This window comes from Miniopterus natalensis, chromosome 3 (assembly GCF_054644295.1).
Source record: "Miniopterus natalensis isolate mMinNat1 chromosome 3, mMinNat1.hap1, whole genome shotgun sequence".
NCBI lineage: Eukaryota > Metazoa > Chordata > Mammalia > Chiroptera > Miniopteridae > Miniopterus > Miniopterus natalensis.
In genome coordinates, this window is record NC_142083.1 from 83,898,926 (window position 1) to 83,924,597 (window position 25,672).

General features: G+C 37.9%; 1 protein-coding gene across 3 annotated transcripts in view; it reads left to right on the plus strand.

Annotated features, from left to right (window-relative positions):
* Positions 1 to 25,672, plus strand: part of PARN (poly(A)-specific ribonuclease) — a 138,790-nt gene that overhangs the window by 92,810 nt on the left and 20,308 nt on the right. For 2 of the 3 annotated variants that reach the window (XM_016196223.2, XM_016196224.2), the window contains one exon: positions 12,237 to 12,426. In XM_016196223.2, coding sequence (XP_016051709.1) covers positions 12,237 to 12,426 — 190 coding nt within the window. Of the gene's footprint in view, positions 1 to 12,236; positions 12,427 to 24,628; positions 24,946 to 25,672 lie in introns of those variants that run through there. The other variant, XM_016196225.2, reaches the window with a different exon arrangement.

Consider the following 25,672-nt stretch of genomic DNA (forward strand, 5'->3'; position numbering starts at 1 on the left):
ATATGTGGGGTGTCCTGGAGACACAGAAAAGGTGAGTTGACATTTGATGTAAATTTCAGAATGTTCCACATTGTGGGGGTAGGAAGTGAAGAAGAGATGAAAGGCTGGACTAGAAAGAGGGTGACCCCATGGTGCCATCATGAGTCCACTGACGGTTCCAGACTAGTGGTGTGGCAAGGAATGGTTAGAGAATCACAGCAGAGTTGTACCAGCTACATGGAATTTATATGTGATTTCTGTGACTCCTTCCTTGCTAGGTTGGGAGAGCCTTTTTTTTTTTTTTTTTTGGGTGACTGATATCCTCCTTCCCAGGGGTAATGACTCATCTTGCAGGTGAGATAGCTCAGCCCTGCCTGGCTGATAAGGGCCTGTCATTCTCATTTTCTCTCCTCCTTTTCCTCAGGGGTTTCAGTTGGTTAATGAATAAGCTGAATCTGGGTGGGGGGTGGGGGGTGTAAGTAAATTCTTTTATCAAATGAAAACCACATCAAAACATCCATAGAGGGGCATTTACTGAAACTGTAAATATTGCAGCACAGCACCTCCCATTTCTGGTTGGCTTATAAACAGACTTAAACTTTTCAGTTATTGAAACCTTTGAATCTGAAAATGTGATGCCCTGTCAGGCTTTTCGCAAGCCTGATTATGGGAAGTAGGAAAAGATGGTGCACTTACATTTTATTGCAATAGCATTAAATTGTGGCAGATTCAGTGCTCTACAAGCTGCCAAGGTTAAGTAGTCCAAAAGTATTGTCTTGGTGTGTGTGGTGTGCAATTTTATATTTGGTGTGTATTTGTATCTCATCCAAAGCATTGTTAATGAGAACTAGTCCAGATGAAAGAACCCTGCTTAATTCTGACTATAGACCCAGCCACTATCTACAGTCAGCAGTTCAGTTACATGTAGGCTCTGGTTGGTGAATAAGGTTGTGTCCTAAAAGTTCTTTTGTTGATTAACCTTTTAGAACACTAAGCACATTGTCGCCTAGAAATGCCAATTTGAATGGTGGTAGTCAGTGAGCTGTGGTGTGTTTCAAACTTCGGGTCAGGGCCCATTAGTGGGTCAGGAAATCAATGCTGGTTGACACCAGTATAAAAAAAAGAAGGGAGAAAGAAACAATAGAGTACATCAGAGTGGGTTGTGTGTAGTAAAGTTAGGTATTGTTTGGTGATACTGTTGCAACTTAAAACCTATTGCACACTCTATGCTGCCATCAGAATGCAAAAGGCATTCGTGTGGGATGCCATTTATTACCATCAAGCACAGTAACATCAGGCAAGTGACTTCACCTGTCTGGGGCTACATTTGTTCAAATTTGTATTCAAAATAGGGCTGAATTAGGTAGAATTAGTGATGAAAGAGAATATGTTAAAATTAATATATTAGGATATTAGAGAATATAGGATAATATATTAGGACTAGAGCCAATGCAGCACCTGGTGCATGGTAACCTCTCTGTATACCATGATTATTACTTGTACTCATTCGTGATATGTATGTAAACATTAAAGATAATGTTATAAAACAGTCTAACTAAAACTTGTACTTCCCTGGAGAAGAATTTATTCAGTGTTCTTGACGTTTAGGGCCTGCCATTTTGTACAGTCTAGGAGAGTTTCAATTTTACTTTAAATTATTCCTGTGTAGTTGAGACATCAATCTTAATTTTCTCCCATGAAGTGTGAGGAATGTTGTAAATTGCTTAGGTCTTTCAGCTGTCTGTCAAGTTCGTCAAGACTGTTAAGTATGGAATTGCTTTCCAACTCCTATTTTAAGTTATGTGTTTCATCTTTAAAAAAAAAAAAAGATTTTCTCTTTTTCTCTCTCAACTCTCAATTCTAAACTTTTTAGAACTCCATCTGCTCCTGTGTGAGTCCATCTTAAAATTCCGTCTTACTTTCTGCACATCACTACTCCATCTTTTAAGGAGCTATGTCAGCAATCGTGAAAACCTTTTTTTGTTTGACTTGGGTTCAGAGTAGCTGCTTTGTTGACAGCTTTGAGGGGTAGGTTAAAATAGTCATCAAAACCATAGGGAGGTCAGGACTCAAATCCAGCTCTGCCAATTAGTTATTTTGGCCCTCGGCAGGTTACTCAACCTCTCTCAACCTATTTTCGTGTCTGTAAAAATAGAGCTACTGCCCACCTTGAGGGGTTGATTTGAGGATTAAAAGAGCATGGGCAAATTGGTAACTGCAAAGAATGCCCACTATCTCTGGCACGGTCTTCACAGAAGCTAGCCCATGGGCTTTTCTAAAACCCTTTTTGTTCTCCTAATCTCCAACCCTGGAGCTCAGGAAGACCTGCCCTCTCCACCCAGGAAACACAAACTTACAGGCACAGCTTCCTACCCCCAGATTCACAAAGCTCTGCACCCACACCTCCCTTCTCTCACAAGTGGATCCCACACATCTACTTCCTGGGACCCTGTGCTATCCCTCACCCAAGGGCATGAAAACCTGCTGGATCCCTTTCACCTTTTCAGAAGAACTCCTAAGACCCCAATTCAGCTTTGCCTCTGATCATTTCTCTCCTTTGATAAATTCAAGTGGTCTGCATCCATCCCCCTTGTCATCATTTCCTCTTTCTCTCATTCTGTGGTGTCCCCTCGCAGCAATGAGCTTACTCTTATGAGCTCCCCAGTGTCCTCTGAACCATAGCACCACCAGACCCATTCCTCTTACCTGGTTGCTAAGTCCATTAACCGTCTCCCTTGAGCTCCCTAGCACCGTCTTCTCTGGGCTAGTCCTCCTTTTACCCTGCAGCTTCCCAGGCCCCTGCCTGCTCTTCCCCATCTGTATGATGATTAAATGTCCATGTTCCTATTTCCATTAGGAATTCTTTTCTTACTCTGTGCCTTCTCCATTCCTATTCCTGCCCTTCCCCCTCACCCACAGTGATTTTGTAGAGGCGCACATCAGATCACATCTTCCCAGACTAAAAACCCTGTGGGGCTCCTGCTGCACTCAGCATGGTCGGAGGCCCTTTGTGCTGTGTCCGTCGTTCTAGCGTCACTCTGGGCTCCTCTCCGCTACCTCTTTAGGGCTCCACCATAACGGTCTCCTTTTAATTTTCTCGGTCAAGACTGTGCTTCCTCACTCAGAGATTGGTTGCATCATGTTCCTTCTGCCTAGAGCACAGTTCCCCACTCTCAATGATTTAAACACTGTCTGCTCTCCCAACCTGTAAGTCTCAGGAAAGACCTGAGTGTCATTTCTTTGGGGAAACAGTCCCTGTGTCTTAGGTTTGATCAGCTTTCCACTGGAAACTCCGGAGTGCTTCTTCTTTTCTAAGCCTCAGCACACATGTGGAGCTCTGTACACTGTCTTCGTCTCCCCCCTGAACACAAGGACTGTGTCTCTGATTCGCCCTCACAACCCCAGTTGTCTAGTCTTAGAAGATGGTTTGTTTGTTCGTGAATGAATGGATGAATAAGTGAACAAATGAGAATTTAATACATCAGTGTCTGTATTCATAAAAAGATGGATGGATAAATACATGAGCAAGTGAGAACTAACTACATTTGTAAAACAGCATAGTTCTTGGTATATAGTAAGTACTCCATAAATGGAAGCTTTATTTGTTTTTAATTGGCTTTTCAGTTAGTAACCATGAAAAGAAAAAACCCCACCACCAGTCTGGTTAATGGAATCAATGTTCCTTAGTGACATCATTCATTAAATGCTAAGGCAATTGTCATAGGCCATGGGAATTTAAAACTTAAAGAGCAGCCTCTTCCCCTTACAGGCAACCTTTTAATATCTTGTATTTATTGTCTCTTCTTCCCTCCTGCCCTCTTCAGGTTAAAATCACAATTTCTCACCTTGATTCTTACCTACCTGGTGTTCCCTTACCAATCTGTTCCTTTTCTTTCCTTCTCTAGATATGGGCTTCTTCAGGGTAGGGAATGTCTCTTCCCTTCTGCCACACCCCAATACCCATAGCCCAGTACCTAGCACCAGTGTTTGTTAAATAAATGATGACTGTTTAAAAAGCAGACTATTGTTTTGTCAGTAGACTTAGTGGAAATTAATTGACTAATTTTGATCTCGGTACAATTTTGAAAAATTATAGTTCAGACTTTTTGATTTTATACTTATTGACTATGGTCAGTATATTGGTTTCTATATTTTCCATTCCCCCCCCCCCCACATTTTTACATAGGAAAGATTTTGCTAGATTGCATCCCAATTCTAAATGATAGCCATATTCCATGAGCTATTGCAGACTCAGGTGTGTCAGGTACCTCACTTCTGCACACCAAGGCGTGATGTTTTGGCTCACAGAATCTGTGTCCCTGTAGCATGCCTTATATTGGCTTGGGCACAGTTCTTTTTGTCTGAAGTATTTTTTGTGATTTAACAGCAGTAGTCTCATTAATTAGGTACCTACTATGTGCCAGGCCTTATGCTGCAGCTAGAAGCTTTGCATCCATACTCTCTGCTCTTCCTAATAGCCTTATAGAAATAGGTAGATATGCTGGTTTTATGGATAAAGAAACAGAAGCCCAGGAAGGTAGATGATTTGCCTCAGGCAAGTTAAGATTTGTCAGGAATTGAACCCAGGCCTTTGTGGCCTCAAAACCCATGGTTTTCCCACTTGACTTTGTTGCCTCCCCTTTTTATAATATAGGCTTCAAGTAAATGTCACTGTATCTACACGTCAGCCTTTGTCCAGTTTATAAGTGTGTTCTTTGCCACTGCCTTGGCCTTAATTAGAGAACTGTGAGGTGAGTGAAATGAAGTATGGGACTGTGACCAAAATGCGTGCCTGCCTTTCTTTAGTTGATGGGCATGATGTGGAAAGAGCACGGAGCCATAGGCACGACTTGCAGGTGCAGAACCCAGGTTGTACTTTTCCCTACTCTGCTGCTTCTCGCTGGCTGCTAGTTGAGCTTTCTCTCAGCCTTGTCAGTGACACCCGCCTCACTGGGGTACGGAACCAGCGAGGGCAGGGTTATGTGGAAGGTGTCTGTGAATGCCTAGCTGCTCTTGCCATCATGCTCTGCACTTCATGTCTTTGAAAGCATGGTCACCTGAGCCTGCTCTCTTTTCCTTAATTCACTTCTTTTTTGGGTGTCCCCTCAAAATCAGGAGCTGTGGTGGAGACGTTGGGAAAGCAGAGATATATGAATCAAGTCCCCTCTGCCTCTTACTTCTTTGTTTCCATCTATCCCCTTTACGACACTTGGATCTCTTTCATTGCCTTAGTTTTCACTCTTGTGGGCTCAGTACTTTTAAGAAATTACTGTTTCTTGGAGAAGTACCCACTGGATGAAGGAAGAACAAGGACAAGGAATCACAAGCTGTGATCCTCACTTTGCACCTACGGCAAGTCCATCAGCCTCATTGCTGTGAGGCTCAGGTTACTGTACAAGGGAATGTGCTCTTTAGCATCAGAGCTACCTCCTCTTATTGCCAGTCCAGGGCTCTTCATCCACTAGATCAGGGATTTTTTTTTTTTTTTAATATATCTTTATTGATTTCAGAGAGAGGAAAGGAGGGGGGGAGAGAGAGAGACAGAAACATCAATGATGAGAGAGTCATTGATCAGCTGCCTAACCCACAACCCGGGCATGTGCCCTGACCGGGAATCGAGCCCCGATCGCCTGGATCCTAGGTTGATGCTCAACTGCTGAGCCACGGCCGGCCGGGCGATCAGGGATTTTTAACTGAAAATTTTGTGACTAAGTATCCTGGTTCTGGCTTTTTTCTCTTGAGTAGGAACAAACTGCCAACATATGAAGCTGTGTTTCTTCCCTCCTCTTCTTCCATAATCTTAGATTAAGTTCCTGCCCAAATACCATGGTAGAGTCCAGGCGTTACAAAGGTGAATAAGGTATGGTCCCTTCCTCGAAGGGCGTCTGGCCCTGTTCGGTAAATGTGGGGAAAGTAAGAGCTGAGGTGAGAGAGGCAGACAGGGCTAGATGATTACTGAGGCCTTGCATGGTGTACTAGCAAGTTGGGACTTTATCTTGAAGACTCTGAAAGGTTTTCTCCAGAAGAGAGTGGATATTGTCAGTAGGGAAAGGATGGACTGCAGAGGGTAAAACAGAGGGTCTCATTTTCTGGGCTGGCCTGCCTACTTTTGCCTATTGGCACACTGGAAATAGCTATATTTCAGCATATACCTGTTAGATTGCCTATCTCTGCCTGCACCTCAGTGTCTGCTGAGACCCATGGATAGGTTGAGGGGAAATACATCCTGGGTCAGGTTTTTGAACATAGGAAAATGTTCACAGTGTCCATTAGGGTTGCATGGTTTTGTTTTGTTTCTTTAAAGATTTTAAAGTTTGCTTCTCCATAGAATTCAAGATAAAACCCTCCATTTCCTATCTGATCAAAGTGGGAAAACGGTCACTCTTGAAAACCAAAATCTGATCAAAATTTTGTGGGACGTAAGAAACCATTTATATACATTACGTTCATATTTAAATAAATAAGCAAACACAAAACAACATTTGGTGTCATGCTGGCATGGGGTGAAAACCTGGAATGACAGTCATGTAGTGCAGGGCAGGCCAGAGGCTGTCAGAGGAGTGAGGAGGCTGTCTTACTGGGCATCTGAAGCAGACACCATTGAGCATGAAAGCCCATGCTGACATACAGGGAGTAGGGTTTGGGTCTGCAAAGCTGACAGAGGCCACTCTGGCACATGCCACTTTTGGTGGTAGACTAATATACCAGGTATCACACAGAGATTCCTTCTACAGTACTGTTGTGTGGAGAGATGAACTGGCTCTGATCATCTTGCAGACAGGTATATATGCCTCTGTTAACTCTAAATGACATGATCTGGGACCCTTCTAGTGCATGTGGTGTTATGAGAAGAATGTAGGCTTTGGTTTGCATCCCAGTCCAAACACTTGTAATCTTTGGGACCTTGGGCTAGTCACTTCTGAGCTTCAGTTTCCTTATCTATAAAGTCAGGATAATATTTACAGGATTTTCTGTGCCTGACAGAGTTAAGTATCCAATAAATATTTCTTTCTTGTAAACATCAGATTAATAAGAATATAGGCAGTTCCCATAGAAATTGAGAACATGATGTTGGCTGAGGATAGCCATTGAAAAAATGCAGGACTAATGGTGTGTCCCACATTTTTCTAAATGCTCCCGCACTCCACTCCCAACAGTTGCTACAATGAACTGATTTTACCAGTCTGATAAACAGGCTGTACAGATGTCCTTAGCTTCCTGGGGAAGGTTTGAGAAGTCTAGCATTTCAGCAGCAGTGCTCATTTACACTACCTGGACTATTCAGGGGCACCTCTGTATCACAGAAGACATTGAAACTGAGGTAACTGTAACCTGGTCGTACAGAGACCTTCATACTTGGACAGCCTGTATTGGAAATGGCCCTTAGTAGTTCAACAGGGTAGACAACAAAAAAACCTAAACAATTTGGTTAAGATGTAATGAAAATCTATGAAACCATCACTCAACCAAAGAACTAAAATATTGCTAATAAATTACATCTACCTGTTGTTCTTCCCTTATCCCACCCTCCTGATTCCCTGCCAGAGGCAACCACTCTTCCAAAAGTTGTGCTGATAATTTTCTTGGGCTTTTGTTGTTGTTGTTTTGTTTGTTTTGTTTTAATTCTCTCCTTCTCTCCCCCCCCCCCCACCTGCATCCATCGATCCCTCTCTTTCCCCCTCTCTCTCCCTCCCTCTACAGATCTTCAAAATGTTATCTTATTGTCTGAGTTTGAACATCTCTTTATATGATTATTGTCATTATATGCTTTCTTTTCTGTGAAATGACTATGCATGCTTTTCATATCTTTTGCCCATTTTTCTTTTGGGTATTTTCTTACAGATTTGTAGGTGTTGATATGTATTCTGGTGCTCCTCCTCCATCAGTTGCATGTGTTACAAATACCTTCTCCCAGTTTGTAGATTGTCTTCACTCTCTTTAAAGTGTCTTCTGATGCACAAAAGTTTTCCTATTAATGTAGTCAAATTTATCTTTTTTATGCTTGACACTTTTTATATCTTCATAAATTCTTTTCTACTTCAAGCTCAGAAAGATATTTACTTACATTTTCTTTTCAAGTTTCCAAAGTTTGCTTTTGACATTTAAGTTCTTCATCCATCTGGAGTTGATTTTTTGGCATGGTGTAAGTAAGAATTCAATTTCATTTTTTCCTATGGATAAACAATTTTTCCAACATTTCCTTTTCCACACTCTCTGTCATGATGTCTCCATCTAAAATCAAACTTTGACAGATGCATAAGTCTTTTTCTAGGCTCCTCTATACCATTGGTCAGTTTGTTTGTCTTTGCACCATACTCTATACTATCTTAATTACTGTAGCTTTACAATAAGCTTATTTGGCTACCCAGGCAAAGTCCCCCTTCCTTTTCTTCTTTAGCAATATATGGGCTATTGTTGGCCCATTTGTTCTTTCATTTAAATTTTGGAGTCAGCCTTTCTAATCCCACAGAATATTTGAGGTATAATTTATATACAGTAAAATTACCCTCTGTTGAACAGTTCTGTTTCAACAGATATAATCACAGCCATACTCAACATCTAGGACAGTTCCATCACCCCCCCAATTCCCTCACCTCCTTTGTAGTTGACCGCTTCCCCATGTCCCTGGCTTCCACTGCTCTGTTTTCTGTTCAATGTGTCATTTACATTTTTTCAGTGCTCTATTAAAATGTTGGAATTTTTTTTACTGCAGTTGCATTAAATCTATAGATCAGTTTAGGAAGGAAACTGCATCTTATGTTAAGTCTTCTTGTCCTTAAACATGATGTATCTGTCAACTTAGTTGGAGAGACTTAGCTTGACAGTAATGGAAAGTTCTTAATTTTAGAAAAAAAAAATCTAAACATTTTAAGTAGTTCTTTAAAACTCCTAGTAAAGGGATTATTTTATAAAATAATTTTCCATCTAAAAAAACACATAAATACACACAAATATATGGCACACATGTGGCAATATTACATTTAAACACACACACAACACACACACACACCTGTCTTTCTTCCAAGCAAGCTTTATTGCTCTCCTACAAGATCTTGGGCAAGCTGCTTAGCTTCCCTGATACTCCGTTTCTATCTGTGTGATGACTAGAATATCCCTTCCTCTTGGAGTTGTTGTGAAGATTAAATGCTATAATGTGTGCAGAGAGTGTCAAGAGACAGCGGACCCAGCACAGTGAAGCTATGAATGGATGAGACTATTATGTGGGAGGAACTGCTCTCACTCACCTACAAGGAAACAGGGGTGACTCTCACCGTGTTTGCTTCCCCAGTGGCTTTAACCAAGTGGCACGACCGAAAGAGAGCCTCAAATCATTTCCCTGACAAATTTGGAAAAAGTTAGTGTTGCCAAGCAGCTGACTACATGCTGCTTCTGACAGGCAAGCTGGAATCACTGGGGGACACAGCTGACAGCCAATTCATTTTGCTGATTCATCCATTAGAGGGGTGGCTTTGAGCCAGAGCTTGGCTTCTAGATTAAAGGCCGAGAGCTGCAAAGCTGCTGGGACTTGAAGGAATGCTGGTAAATTATTGCCATTTGAAGGCCAGCAGTGAAAAGTGGATTGTTATTTGTTTCCCCTTTTAAGCGATCCTAATTCCAAATGTGCTCAAATAAATTCCCTCTCCGTGGTTAGAGAGTTGTTTGTAACATTTGTCCATGGGACTGAGAGTGAAATTATTGGAAACAGTTGGACACTATTAAACAGATCATCTTGGCTCCTTTATGATCTCATCATCACCTTTGCTTTCATGGGGAATATTGACTCAGGTTTACTCTTTTACTTGGTAGTCCAAATCAAGTACGAGAGAGGGATTATTGCAGATGTCATCCCTTTTGGGCACACTTGCAAAATGAACCTACCAGATAAAGGAATGAAACTTAAAAAGGAAAATCCAGGAAGTGCTCATTTACCAACAGTCAGTACAGAATAATGATGGTAGAATCTGTGGATTCTCATTATGTATCATGTTGGTATGTTAACCTGTTTTAGTAGATAGTCTCAAGCATACGGGGGAACCAACTCTACATAAAGCTTGCATGGTGACATGGTGAGCTTAAGAGGGTGGAGATTGTGTCTTGTTTTACCAAATACCTAGCATAGTCCCTGGGTACTCAGTGAGCAATTACTAGATGGAAGCATAAATGGATGGTGTTTGTTGATATGGAAATTGTGGGTGGTTAGATAAATGAGGGGAAAAGTCAGAAACGTGGCCTCTGAAAGCAGGAAAAGTAACTTTCACGAGGAATAAGGTTTTCAAGAACGGATCCTATTTCTGTGGTTTTCTGATATGAGTGACTTTGGTCAATAGCATGTCTCCAGAACTTGATGACTCTTTATCTCCTTGTGAGTGAGTCAGAGCACACTCTTTTGAGCTCACATTTCAGCAACTCACTCTACTTCTTTGGGAGACTGTAATATGAAAGTTCCTTAATGCTCTCATGTTTGTTTGTTTTTCTCTTTAACTCTAGAGTGAATGTTTGAAAAGTACAGCAAACTTCTTAGTAAAACTTGTGCTTCCTTTTTTTTTTAATCCTCACCTGAAGATATTTTTTCCATTGCTTTTCAGAGAGAGGAGGGAGGGGGAGAGACAGAGAGAAACATCAGTGTGAGAGAGGCACATTGATTGGTTGCCTCCTGCACTCACCCTGACCGGGGTCTGGATTGAGTCTGCAACTGAGATACATGCCCTTGGCTGGAATCAAACCCGAGACCCTTCAGTCTGCCGGCTGACACTCTAACTACTGAGCCAAATCAGCTAGGGTGTAAAATTTGTGTTTCTTACAGAATTGGGAGTTTTTTCATTTCTGTAGTTGTTTTATTTTGCTCTTTAGGTAGCTAAACATTTAGGGCACAACATTCTGTAATCAATCCACTATTGTACTGAGAAGTTTTTGGCAAATCTGGCCCACTTGGAGTGAAGATTAAATGTCAGATGTTGAATATGTGGAGGATCTGCCTCTCATGCAGTTTGTCTTTCCCTCTGATTTTAGGTCCCTAATATAACTGAGTCCCTTGTCCAGTTCTGATGTTCTCAAAGACTGCATGCTTATCACCAGTTGCTGCATTCTGCCTGCACTCATTCATGTAATATTTATTGAGAATTACTCTGTACCAAGAACTTTGCTAGGAGTGGGTATATAGATTCTAGGTAAAACATTATGGTCCTTTTGCATCTGCCCAGGTTACCAAGTCAGCATGGCTAGGCTTTTACTGTCTCACTGCCAGTGTGGGAAATAACTGTTGGCAGTGATAGTGGGCTAGGAGAGTATATGCTTAGATTGCATGAGCCAGAACCAGCAAATGGGTGCCTAGACACCAACAAGCCTTCTGTGGGTCCTCACTCCCACTCTACCAGCATTTTCCATCCCCACTGGCCTCTGGAGAGGAGGCAGCAAAGGACTGCAGCAAAACTGACCTGACCTTAGTCAAGTATTAACACCAAGGAGGGAATAAGCTCCATCCAGCTTTCAAGTACTCCTGCCAGCCAGAAGCACATTACAGAGAATTAGCAGTCTTTAAAAGCGGAAGGAGAAGAGGCATGTCTTAGGTATTGTGGGAATCTCTTGAATTTGCAGAGTCCAAAGTGAGGTGCAGAGCAGCAAGAAGGCCCCTGGCCTTAGGGTCAGAGTAACCTGATTTTGTATCCCAGTGCTGCCACTCACTCATGGTGAGGTCTGCTGTAAATCTCCTGACTTCTGTGCCCCTGCTATCTCATTAGCAAAAGCAATTCCTCCCTTGAAAGTGTATTGTGAAGATTAGACATAATGTATGCAAAACACTGGACATAGAACATATGGTAGGCCTTCAGTATTTGACAGTGAAGATTGCTTTTATTACCATTTTTAGTTTTAACAAAATAAATGAGGGTTTATAGTTTTCCCTTAGTGGTTTTGTTGTTGTTTTCATTTTCTTATTCTGAAAATGAGTAATTTTCAAGCAGTAGTGTTACCTGCAAATATTTTGAAAATTAATATTTTACTTACAGCATGATGGTTCTTTACAGTTTACAGAGCACTTTCACACTATAAATGAGACTGAGGAGCAATGACTCTCTTTTCTCCAGTTGAGGAAACTGAGACTTGGAGAGTCTATCGAACATTCCCAAGGCCACCTGGCTTCTATGTGACAGAGCCAGTATCTGAGCTCAGACCTGAACCCAGGACTCCTTCACTACCTCAGTGACATCTCTGGGGCTAGGTCAGACTTCTTTATAATGATTTTTTTCTTTTCCTTGTAGCTGTCAATACCAGCAAATATGCAGAAAGCTATCGGATTCAGACCTATGCTGAATATGTGGGGAAAAAACATGAGGAGAAGCAGATCAAGAGAAAGTGGCCAGAAGATAGTTGGAAGGAGGTTGAGAGAAAGCGGTTAAACAATCAGTGCATATCCTGTGCTCTGCAGAATCACTACTACCGTGCCAATAGGTAAGAATCCTTGGCTCTTGATTTAAAAGGGCAGAGTTGTTCTAGCAATACCTTTTTTTGTTGCTTCCTACAGGATTGTAAGTAATAAAACTGACTTTTGAGAAAGACTTCTTTTTTAACTTTTCCCATAATAGCAGAAGTTACTACTACCTTAATTACCCCTGTGCTTTATCAACCACAGCTGGTTCACTTAATACTCACAAAACCCTCTTGAGACAGACAGGATATATCTTATTCCCATTTTAGAGGTGAGGAAACTCTGCTGTGTCTGATCCCTTCCTCTTCTCAGTATGCTGTGTTGCCTCTGCCTGAGCTTCTGAACTCCTTTCAGATCCTACATAGGCTTCTGCACCACATGCCAACTATAAAAGAGAACTTGATGAATACTTCCTTTAATGGTTTTCATAATCCTACTTTCAGAAGATATGCACTGGTAACATTTTGGCATCTTTGTGAAACCACAAAACATAATAGCGAATGGGGGCAGGAGAAGTTCAGTATAGAAAATTATAAAGTTCATAAAAGTGAGAATTAGCAGAAGAAAAAATTAGCCAGAATTCCATGACTCAGAAGCAGTCACAGTTAATATTTTGTATTGCTTGCCATACTTTTTAAATGGTTTTCTAGAGATTTTAAATTAACATATAATAAAATGTACAGATTTAAAATGTTTAGTGCAAAGAGTTTTAACAGTTATTTACACCTATGTAACCACCACCCTAAGCAAGATATAGAACATTTTTACCTCCCTCAAAAGTTTCCTTATATACCCCCTTTTAAGTAGTCTGTTGCCTTAAGCAACCACTTCTAATTTCTGTCACTATAGATCAGTGATTTTCAACCTTTTTGATCTCATGGCACACACAAACTAATTACTAAAATTCTGCAGCACACCAATATATATATTTTTGCCAGTCTGACAAAAAGATAGGTATACTTTTCATTCATTCTCTCTGGATGGTTATTGTTGTGTTGACTTGTCATTTTTTTATTTGACAATCTAAGGGAAAGGAAGTCAGTGCCTCTGACTAAATAGTCAGGTATTGCATGTTTTAAAAATTCTTGCGGCACACTGGTTGAAAATCGCTGCTATAGATTAATTTTTATTATTGGAATTTGTGAAAGATGGAATCATATGGTATTGTATATGGCTTCATTTGCTTAATGTGTTTTTGAAATTCATCCCTGATATTGTGTGTTTCAGTAGTTTATGATTTTTTATTGTTGAGTTGTATTCTACTGTATGAATATACATTTACCTGTTCTGTTGGTGGGCATTTGTGTGAGACTATTATAAATAAGGCTGCTATGATCATTTCTGTTAAAAAATTTTGTGGACATATGTTTTCACTTCTCTTGAGTAAATACCTAAGACTAGGATTGATGGTTCTTACGTTAAGTGTATGTTAAACTTTATAAGAACAACCAAACAGTTCTCCAAACTGGATGTACCATTTTATACTACAGGAGTATTGTATGAAAGTTCCAGCTGCTCCATATCCTTGCCAACATTCAGTGCTATTAGTGTGTTTTTCTAGCCATTCTAGAGGATGTAAGTTTTAATTTACGTTTCTTTAGTGACTAATAATGTTGGTCACCTTTTTGTGTGCATCTTGGCCATTTAGGTATCTTCTTTCTGAGATGGATATTTAGTCTTGTGCCCGTTTTCCAACTGGGTTGTTTGTCTTTTCCCTGTTTTTACTGTAGGAGTTCTTTTATGTATTCTGGATACATTTCTTTTGTCAGATATGTGTTGGAAATATATTTTTTTGAGTTTGCGTTGCCGAGTCATTTTATTAGCGGTGTCTTTTGATGAGCAAATATTTATAATTTTGATGAAGTCCTGTTTATAAAAGTTTTTCTTCATGATTAGTGGATTTTATCCCTGTCCAAAATATCTTTGCATACCCCAAGGTTGCAGTGATTGTCTTACCTGTTTTCTTCTATAAGGTTTATAGTTTTAGCTTTTATATTTAACTCATGATCCATGTCAAATTAATTTTGTATATGAAATGATATTGGAGTCAATGTTAATTTTCTACATACGGATATCCAGTTGTTCCAGCAGCATTTGTTCAAAAGAATTTTCTTTTCTTATTGGATTAATTTGGCACTTTTGTCTAAAATAAATTGACCATGTATTTAGGTCTATTTCTGAACTCCTCTGTTTCATTCATTTTTACATCTATTCTTATGCCTGTACCACGCTTTCTTATTTCTGTGACTTCATAGTAATACTTAAAATCAGGTAGCATAAACCCTCCTACATTTTATTTTTCAGATTGTTTTCGCTCTTTTAGATCCTTTGTATTCCAAATAAATTTTAGAATCATCTTATCTGTTTCTTCACTAGGCCTGTTTTGTAGGTTTTGCTGTAAAGGTCCTAAGTGTCTTTATGTTAATATTCTTCCTAAATATTTTATGTTATTGATGCTGTTATAAATGGAAGTTTCTTTTTTTTTAAATGGAAGTTTCTTAAAATAAGTCATTCATTTTCAAGTTGCTTGCTGCCTCTATATAGAATATAATTAATTGTTGTATATTGACCTTGTACCCTGAAACCTTTTAAAGTTTATTTATTCTGATAGTTTTTTGTTGTGTGTGTGTTTTTTTTAAATATTCCACAGGGTTTTTATGTACACAATCATGTTGCTGTGCTAGTAACAAGTTTTATTTTCCCAATATTTATGTCTCTTATTTCTTTTTCTTGCTTTATTGCACTGACTAGCACCTCTGGTATACTGTTAAATAGAAGTGGGAAGAGTGGATATCCCTGCCTTGTTTCTAGTATTAGGGAGGGGAAGTTCAGTGTTTCCCCATGAAGCATGATTTTTAGGTTGTCCATACAAGTACTTTTTAAACTAAAGAAGTTCTCTTGTTCTAGTTCTCTAAGAGTTTGTATCATGAATGGATGTTGAATATTTTCAGATGCTCTTTTTGTATCTTTGTAAATTACCATATGGTTTTGGTACTTTATTTTGTCAATATTTTGAATTATATTGATTGGTTTTGAATGTTCAATCAAATTTGCATTCCTGGGAGAAATCGATTTAGTCATGTTGCTGGATTTGATTTGTTAGTATTTTATTAAGTATTTTTATGTCTTGATTAATGAGAAATACTAGACTGTAATTTTCTTTTATATTTTTGTCAAGTTTTTGTATCAGCATAATACTGACCTCATAAAACTAGTTAAGTTCCTCTTCTGTTATTTTCTGAAACAATGTATAGGATTTTTTCTTAAAATTTTGGTAGAGTTTACCTGCAAAGACATTTGGACATAGAGTTTCTCTGTGGAATGGTTTTTTCATTATAAACTCAATTTCTTTCATAAATATGGGCTATTTAGATTTTCTGTTTCTTCTTGTATCACTTTCAGGAATTAGTGTTTTTCAAGGAATAGTCCATTTCATTTAAGTTGGCAAATTCATTAGCATAAAATTATTAGCTTAGAATATTCCCTTATAATTTTAATATCCGTAGGATCTATAACTATGTTCTTTTAAAAACTCCTGGTATTGGTAATTTGTGTTTCATTTCTTTTTTCCTAGCTAGGTGATTATCAGTTAATTCTTTCAGAGAACCAACTTTAACTTTATTGGTTTTTCCCCCCTGTTGTTTTTCTGTCTTATTGTTTCATTTATTTATACTCTTGTTATTTCTTCTGCTTATTTTGGATTTGTTATTCTTTGTCTAGCTTTTTAAGGTGGGAACTTAACTCATTGATTGTATTACATTTCTTCTTTTCTAATAAAAGCATTTAAAGCTACACTAAATAATAAAGTCAGCACACTAAATAAGAAAAAAATTATTGACCCTGTCAATGGGTACAGCCTTTTAATTCCCACCTGTCATCTGTATACTAGAATTTCTTAGAAGCTCCTTCTCCCCATGACTTCAAGAAATGGTTAGAGACCACTAGTCTGTGGCAGAAGAAACTTGTACTCAGCCCTTTTTTCTTCTGTATCTTGATCCTTGATTTACACATTAACTGCTTCTGTGACTTAAAGTGGCTGCCTCTCACTCAGACACACTACCACCTATCGCTGTCTAAGAATGCATTTCTACAGCTTGGGCACCAGCCCCTCTTATCCTGGTGGCAGCTTATTTCCTCTGAGCAGTGAGAAGTGCACTCAGAAGCTCTGTTTACCATTTATTGTTTCTTCTGTCTTGCTCCTGGCTCCATTGCGGAAATATCCATTCAGCTTTAACTGCTTCTTCTGTTCATGGTTCTCAGCTGCCTTTTTCTGGGGAAATTTCCTGTTGTTTCATTCTTGTTTGTTTCCATGTTCTATAGGTTAAGAACATATTTTACATCTGTGTCTTTATATTAACCAAATGACACTCCTATAATTTGCATATTCCTTTGGATAGACCCTTAGCTTCTGGAAAGGACTGTAGAAGTTATCTAATGACCCTAGCATCTTTCTTGTATTTGGGCAGAATTAGCAAATTCAGTGTAGATCTTGTGGGTTATATAAATTTTAGTAGGGAAAGTGTTTCGTGTCACGCTTTTTAAACCATTGAAGTGATAAATGCATAAAATTAAAAAAAATTCACATAGTACAAGAGAATATAAAATGAAGGGGTGGGAATCTTCGCTCCTCATTCCCAGTTCTTCTTCCCAGTGGCAGCTACTCTATTTTCTTTTGGAAGTTTCACTCTACCTTTAAATAATATGTCTTACTAACTTTGACCAATATGTCTTAATCACTTCTATGAAAGATTAAAAATTAAGCACATATAGTATCTTCCTTTCCTCTCTGTCACCTTCTTACTTTGGTTAATTAGGATATTTAACTGCTTACTACTTCTTTGCATCTATATTTTTGTGCTTTCTTGAAAAGTTGATTCCAAAAGATGGTGGCAGGTATATAGCATGTATATTATTATGATTATGTAAATACAATTCTCTAAAGAAGAAAGGCTGCATATTGGAGCCCACAGAGAAGAGAGTGTATTCCTAGGTCATTAAAACTTTGCTACCCAAATGAGAATCTTCCGAATATCTCAGCTGTTTTTGTTTGGATTATTTTTTTGAGGGAAGTAATTTTCTTTTCTGAGCTCTGTATTTTTTTTCCTGGTTTTGTTTTTTTGGGTTTTTTTGTTTCTTTTTCATATATAGTGTATGGTTAGTAAACTCAGTAAAAACGCCTCGTTTTCACCTTTCTAATTGATAATGTTCCTGGAAATAGAATTCTAGATCCAAAAATTTTATCCTTTCAGAACTTTAAATACATTACCACTATAATCATTGATTTACTTTCCTGTTTTTCCTTCAAGGCAGGTGCCATGTTTTTGTGTCTTTATATCTCTAGCACCTAACCTAGAGTCTGATCCAGACAATGTACTTAGATGTTTGAATTAATGAATGAATACTGGTGTCAGTTTCCTGAGTGCATGCCCTGGACTAGGTATTTCACATTTTATCTCATGTGATGCTACTAGCAACATTGTAAGGGAGGTGAGGTTATCCCCATTTCACAGAGGTTAAGGGAGATTAAACAGTTCTTGACCGAGAATTGGATTTGATTCCAAGGTGATCTGCAGAGCCCTGTTCTTTCCACTATCCGTCATGTCCCCCATAAATTTTTCTAGGTCTGGGATAGCCCTGTCCTCAAGGAAAGAAAGTACTCAAGCAGATTGATTACATTTAGGTACATGCCATATAGGGGACTATTGTCTTGACTATAATCACCACATACCTTAAGAAAACATTGAAGAGCTTGTATCTTTTAAAAGTGATATCCTAGGAAGCAGAACAAAGGCCTTTTTGAATTTCTGCTTAAAAGAATACCAAAACTTTTCATTATAGAAAAATTTCAAATGTGTACAAAAGTAAAGAAAATAATACAACAAAACTCCCATCTAGCTGTCACAGTGTCAACAGTGTGTGTGGCCAGTTCTATTTCCTTAGTACTCTTTCTTTCCCTCTTCCTTTCAGATAATTTTGAGACAAATCACAGACAGCATATCATTTCAGCCAATAGGCTATATATATGTATGTATCAAAAAGATAAGCAGCCATTTTTAAACAAAACTTGAATACTACTACCAATAAAAAATTAATAATTCCTTAATATGAGATATTCAGTGTTCAAATTTCTGCTTACAGTTTTTTTCCTGCTCACAAATTTTTCGAAATAATTATTTCATTTGGGCTCTAGTTTCCAAACAAGTTCGCGTATTACACTTTGGTTGATATGTCTCATTTCTCTCTCAATCTATTAATTCCTTCTCTCTGTCAATTCTCTTCTCCTATCCCCACTCCTTTGCAATATATTTAAGAAACCAGGTTGTTTGCTCTGTAGAATTTCCCATATTCTGGAATATTCTTTTAAGGTTGTTTAACATGTTCCCTGACTACTGTGTTTGTAATGAACTGGTAGTTAGATCTGTGAACTTGATCAGATTCAGGACTGAACTAATAAGATTTCATAGAAGGTTTTATGTGTTTCCTGTTGTTCACTTTGTGTGGCATAAACTCTCTACTTGTCTCTCTTTTTGTGATAAGACTGATCAAGTGGGTTCAGATGTTTTTATTCTGGTCCATTCATTATGAAGTTTCCTGTCAGCATTTCACCTGTTGGTTTTAGTAGCCATTAATGATTAATGGCTAGATTCATTATTCCATTAAGAGTTGCAAAGTGATAATATTATAGTTTGTTCCTTCTTCATTTATTATCCCAAATGCTTTTATTTAAAATACAAAATTTATTCTCATTATCTATTCAGTTATCTGGAGATACTGTTCATCTAGAAAAAGCAGAATAAGTTCTTTAACCTTTACCCCAACACACCTTTTAAAATCCAGTTTTTAGAATAATTCATTGGTTTCCATGCTAGCACCTTCCATAGTGATTATGGGTTTTTAAAATATATATATTTGTATTCATTATAGTTGCTATTCCTTTTGATGCTCTAATTATCTTGTTTATGACCAGTGGGAACCATTGAGTTGCCTCTTGAGTCTTCTGATACAATTCTAGTAACCTTTAATAGCTTCTTTGACTGCTGGTATGCTTAAGATGATATTCCTACCTTATATTGAAATCAACCATTTCTTCAAGGGGCTTGTTCCCTTTGATGGGAAATGGTACTTAGAAACCATAATCTGGGTTCTAAGGGTGTTGATTAATATTGGCCTTTTTTTGTTGTTTTATAGCCTTTTTGACTGAAAAGAGCTAGCAAGGTGGTCCTTTCTTCCTTTGTTGAAAAAAAGATAAGTTTATCCTGATATTTCAAATTCCAGTTAGACTCCAGGACTTACCTTTTTAAAATTTTGGTTCTCTTTTTCTTTGCTGAAAATTCTGGTTTATAACGATATTAAATTATTTATTTGTTTCCTACTACATACTCATAGTTTCAGAATAACTGTATCAGTATCATTACTAGTAATATAATTAATGAAAAAAATTTTATACTTTTGTAGCAGTTTTTGTCCCTGGAGTATATCTGACTAGAGCTAAACAATCAAATTACCTTATTTTAAAGTCACTTGAAATAATTAATTATTTTTTGTGTGGTTAAGCTACCAACTCAATAAACATTTAGGTTTGCTTTGTTTTTACTTTTACAGATTCCCTTTCTAAAAATTTAATTTTGCCTTATAATTATGTAAAACATTTTTATGGTTCCACAGTCAAATCTCCCAAGCTTGTCTCCCTGCCTTCTCCAGCTTGTTTCCTCCCTTCCCTCCCATGCAGTGACCAGTTTTATTAGTTTTTAGTCTGTCTTTCCATTTTTACAAATATATAAACAACTACATATATATATATATGTGTATGTATGTATATATACACACACACATACGTACACACACACACACCTTTTGTTAGGTAGATGGTAATGTACCACACATACTTTTCTCTACCTTCTTTTTCTCATTTACCATATATCTTGGAAGTCACTCTTATTCTGCTTCTGCTAAAATGTGATTCTTTACAATGCAAATGGCTTTAGTGTTCTTCAGCCTCCTTAATAAAATAAACCTGCTAACCTGGGTTTAATCCTAGTTTAAATGATCGGCCTTGTAGTGAAATTCATGAATAATGTGAAGTCTGATGCTTTGTGAAAGATCAATTTGTGACCAGTGCTATAGTTCAGATGAATCATTTTTCTTTTACCTTTTCTTATCTCTTTCTCTGTCCCGTCAATATAAAGGCTTAAAGCTCACTGACACACAGCATGCTTTTTGGAATATCTACAGATGAATGTGAAATACAAGAGAGAATGCTCATATTTATTTAGCAGATTCTTCATTCTAGGCATTGTGCTAGGTGCTTTGCATCGTTTTTAAAAATCTCTATAATAACTCAGTATAACCCTTGGTGATATTCCTGGTTTATATATGAGAAAGTTGAGTCTCAAGAGAAGCTAAATAATTTAGCTAAAGTTACACAAGAGTCTAACTTACAGGTGTTTTGGATCCATAGCCCAGTGTATTAAGTTGCCTCTTAGGAACATGGCACATCTACACCTATGAGTGTGCATGTTTGAGAGAGATGCTCTCTCATTTTAATATATTATGTTTTCTTTTTAAAAAAACCACACCCATACAACTATTAAAGAAGCCTTAAGTTGAAAAATGAATTTCAACCTTACTTCTTTGGGGAAAGGATTTAGATGTCTAGTCCCACAGATTATCAGTGTAAAACTATTAGTTTTTAAAAATGTAAAAATAGAAATAACCCTGGGATGTATAAGCCAATATAAAAAATATTGAGTGTCATCCTTCTAGTATGCTCGGCAGTGGTCATCCCCTTAGAATCCAGTCTTGGCCTTTGATGGATTGATTGGTTACTTTTAAGTAGAAGTACCACAGCGAGTCTAGAGGAAAATGACTTGGTGGTGAAAGGAAGGGGAAATGTTGAGACTGTTCAGCCTGGAATAGTAGCTGGAGACAAGGGGCAGAAGGAACCATGTTAAGATTATGAAATTCCATTATGAGAAGAGTAATGGTTCTTTATCCTCACAGGGGACTGAGGAAGAACCCAGAGGGGGCTAATGTAACGTTATTAGTCCTATTTCAATGATTTAAAAGAAACCAAAAAAACAACTCAGAGGGGAAATGGCCCAGAGAGCTGGTGACACAGCTCTTTTCTGCTGATCGGTTACCTTCCCTTCCTCTTTGCTGATTTTGCGTAGGTCTAATTATCTTTTAAGGGCTGTGTTAATTTCAGACCGGAAAGGTGGTAAAGAGACCTTTAAAAATCTGTTCTAAATGATTTTTTTAAATAACCATGGTCCTGTCCGGCTGGGCATGGCTCAGGGGTTGAGCATCGACCTAGGATCCAGGAGATCGTGGTTTGACTCCCAGTCAGGGCACATGCCCGGGTTGTGGGCTCGATCCCCAGTCAGGGGCATACAGGAGGCAGCTGATCAATGACGACTCTCTCATCATTGATGTTTCTCTCTCTCTCTCTCTCTCTCTCTCTCTTTCTCTCTCTCCCCCCTCCCTTCCTCTCTCTGAAATCAATAAAGATATATTTAAAAAATAAAAATAATAATAATAATAATAGTAACCACGGCCCTCCACTTGGTACCCCCTCTTATTCAGCTCCTTTCCACCTTAACATCTGAACAACTGAAAGAAAGGACCAGTCTGGTCTGAAGGGAGTATTTTAAGAAATTTAAATAAACATTCAACATAAAACTAGAGTTTGATTAATGTAAAATGCAGAATTTTAAAGCACCAGGCAAATTGGTCTTACCATGGAATATTCCTAAGACATAAAGCCAAGGAGCTTTTAAAAATCAAGATGTAGAAATAAACTCTAACAAATATTCCTTCTAAATATTCTGCCTGCCTGGCCAGTGTCAGGGAAAGCTGAACTGATCTAACTTGTCTCCTTCCTTTGACTTCTCTTGTGCCAGTAGGTCAGGACACCATTGCTTTTTTTCAGAGGAGCTATTTCAGCAGGATTCCTGAGAATAATATAAAAAGAAATGTAGACAACTTAAACAAAATGTGGTATAGAGCAGCCATTTTCAACCAGTGTGCCACAAGTTGAAAAATTTTAAAACATGCAACAACTGACTATTTAGTCAGGGGTGCTGACCTCTTTCCCCTTAGATTGTCGCATTAAAAAAAATGACAAGAGCCCGGTCAGGCGTGGCTCAGCGGTTGAGCGTCAGCCTAGGATCCAGGAGATCATGGTTTGATTCCCGGTCAGAGCACATGCTGGGCTGTGGGCTTGATCCCCAGTTGGGGCCATGCAGGAGACAGCCAATCAATGACTCTCATCATTGATGTTTCTGTCTGTCTCTCTCCTTCTTCCTTTCTCTCTCTGAAATCAATAAAGATATATTAAAAAAAAGAAAGAAATCAGCTCTTAAAAAAAAAAAAACAAAGACAACAACCAACACAACAATAGCTGTCCAGTGTGAATGAATGAAAATTATACCATTTTTTTGGTCAGATCTGCAAAAATATATATATTGATATGCCGTAGAAGTTTAGTAATTAGTTTATGTGTGCCATGAGATGAAAAAGGTTGAAAATCACTGGTATAGAATATTATTCAACTTAAAAAATGAAGGCAGTTTGACATGCTATAACATGGATGAACCTTGAGGACATTATGCTAAGTGAAATAAGCCAGCCACAAAAAGACAAATACTGTATGATTCCATTGTTGTGAGGTACCTAGAGTAGTCAAATTCACAGAGACAGAAAGAATGGTGTTTGCCCATGAGCTGGGGGAGAGAAGGTGTTAGTATTTAATGGGTATAGAGTTTCTGTTTTGCAAGATGAAGAGTTGTGCAGATTGGTCACATAACACTACTGAACTGTACACTTAAAAATGGTTAAGAAGGTAAATTTTATGTTATGTGAATTTCCCCACAATTAAATTTTTTCAAAAGATGCAGGCATTCTGGAATGCAATTTTTTTAATAGTAGAATTCCACTTGAAGCCTTTCTCATGAAGATTGGGGATGGAGAGGAGGCTGACCTAGACTACTTAAAAAATCTCAGCAGAAAATTATGAATTACCAAGAAAAATAGTTGGTGAATTTATAATTTTCAGTTACTACTTATCTATTTTATACTTTATTAAAATGCTTTTGTAGATGTAAAAATTCTTAAGATAAAATATGAAAGGTAGGTAAATTTATTGGAAATGCTATAAGATCTGGCCTTTTCTTTCTTACTTATTGTATGGGCTATAGCTTGTCTGGCAACCAGACCAATTGATTCTTAGATGAAGGTTTGCTTTAAGAGAATGACTTGTGAACTCTTCAAAAATAGACAAAAGCACAGCTGTGAAAAGCAGAACAATTATATTTATTAAAAATGATATGTATTTTTAAAAAGAGCTCAACCTCTAAGATTCATATAGTTGATTTTTAAAAATCTGTAATTATTTCATTAAAATTTAGAAAATTTTAGTAATGACTTAGCTTTCTTAAATTTAAAAACATAGGAGTGTTAGTCCCCATCTCCAAGAAAATTCATCATTTCCATTTAAAAGTTTCTGTGTGCAGTAATTTAGAATTTGGCACTGAAAACCTGTTTTCACCCCCACTTTAAAGCAGTATGTCATCTCAAGATTTTATTTTAAATAACTGAAAACTCAGTTTAATACTCCCTTATACTTAATCTGACTTTTGATGTTTTGGAATGTTTTCATGTTTCATAATAGCAGTAATATTTGAAAATCAATGTTTTCTTTCCTTATCTTTATGTTATTTATTTGAATAACCATAATTAAAAGTAATTATCATCTGTGTTTCTAATAATGTGTTATGTAATTCATATTTATCTTCATGTAATAGTATAATTTTTTTTAAATGGGGCTAATGATTGAAATTACCCTCAACACACTTAGATGATAAGGAAGTGAAATGCTATCTATTCCGTATCTATTAATTAAACACAAAACAAATTTCCTATTTGAGTTGCCCAGATCATGTGCAGTTAGAATTATTCCTGTATTATTTGTAGTAGTTTTAGCTGAAATAAAGTATGAAATGTGTAAATCCTGTATTTTCATTGCCAGGTGTAGAAACCCTTAACATTTTTCTGACAGTTCTTTTTTGACACTTTATGCCTTGCTAGTACATTATAAGCCAGCAGAAGCCATAGCATGTTTGTGTTTATTTGGGGGAGGTTGGGTATAAGGATGAATGACTACTATGGCCCAACAGGAAGTTTGTCATTGTGCTGATAGGTGGCTCCATGTTTAAATTCTGTCTACAGATTTTAGGTGCTTCCTTTTCATTCAAGAATCTCTGAAGCAAAGATTTCATTTCATTCAACTGCATTGCTGGGAGAGCAGAAGTCAAATGCTTACCACACGGGAACATTCTAGAGCTTCTCCCTTTTATGCCCTTTTCCCCCAGTTGCCAAAGAACTAAAACCTGCTATGTATTTTCAGATCTCTATTTCGAAAGTACAACTAATTATAGAATCTAAGTAATGACTAAATCGATGTTTATTGTACAGTTCTTTATACTTTTCTGTATATTTGAAGTTCTCATAATAAAATGTTGGGAAAAAATGGAACTGTGTCTTCTAGTAACCTTGTATACATTTCCAACAGAGTAGGGCATTTGGGGTGGTTCTGGAAACCTATGAGTTAGTAAATAGCTGTCTAGCTGATCACTTACCTGTCCATTGGGAGGTCTGCTGGAACACTAACCCTCCCAGCCATCATGACCATGCTTTACCACCTACTCACGCTGCTTGCATCTTCCCTCTACTCTTTCTTCTATCTTTCTCTCCTGATGATTTTCAAAGACTTGGACCACAGCCTCTGGAGACCCATCAACATCATCTCTAAAAACATGGACCTCTCTACTTTGCCCACCATAGAACAGTGAGGAAATAGAGAAGGCGCTGACATTCGTTAAGTGTTTACCACCTGCCAGGCACTGTAACTTTTGCCGTTTTGTATTGTTTTCTTATTTGATCCTCACAATAACCTGTTTTATAATTGAGACTGAGACTCACAGAAGGAACTTTCCCTGAGTCACACCACCAATAAATGACAGAACCCAGATTCAAGCCCTCATCTCTTTCATCTGAAATCCCATTCATGTTCTTTCCAGAATGCCCATTCCCTCAGATATCCACTTGTGATCCTTCCCTGCCACCAGAAATGCCTTCTGAGATGCCTTCCATGCCACTGGGAATCCTTGGGAATTCTTTGCCTTGGTCACTCGTGTAGGAAGTGAAAAGATAAACTTGGGAATTGTTGTTTATTTGTATTGGCGTTCCAGTACCTAACAATTGATGCCTTGT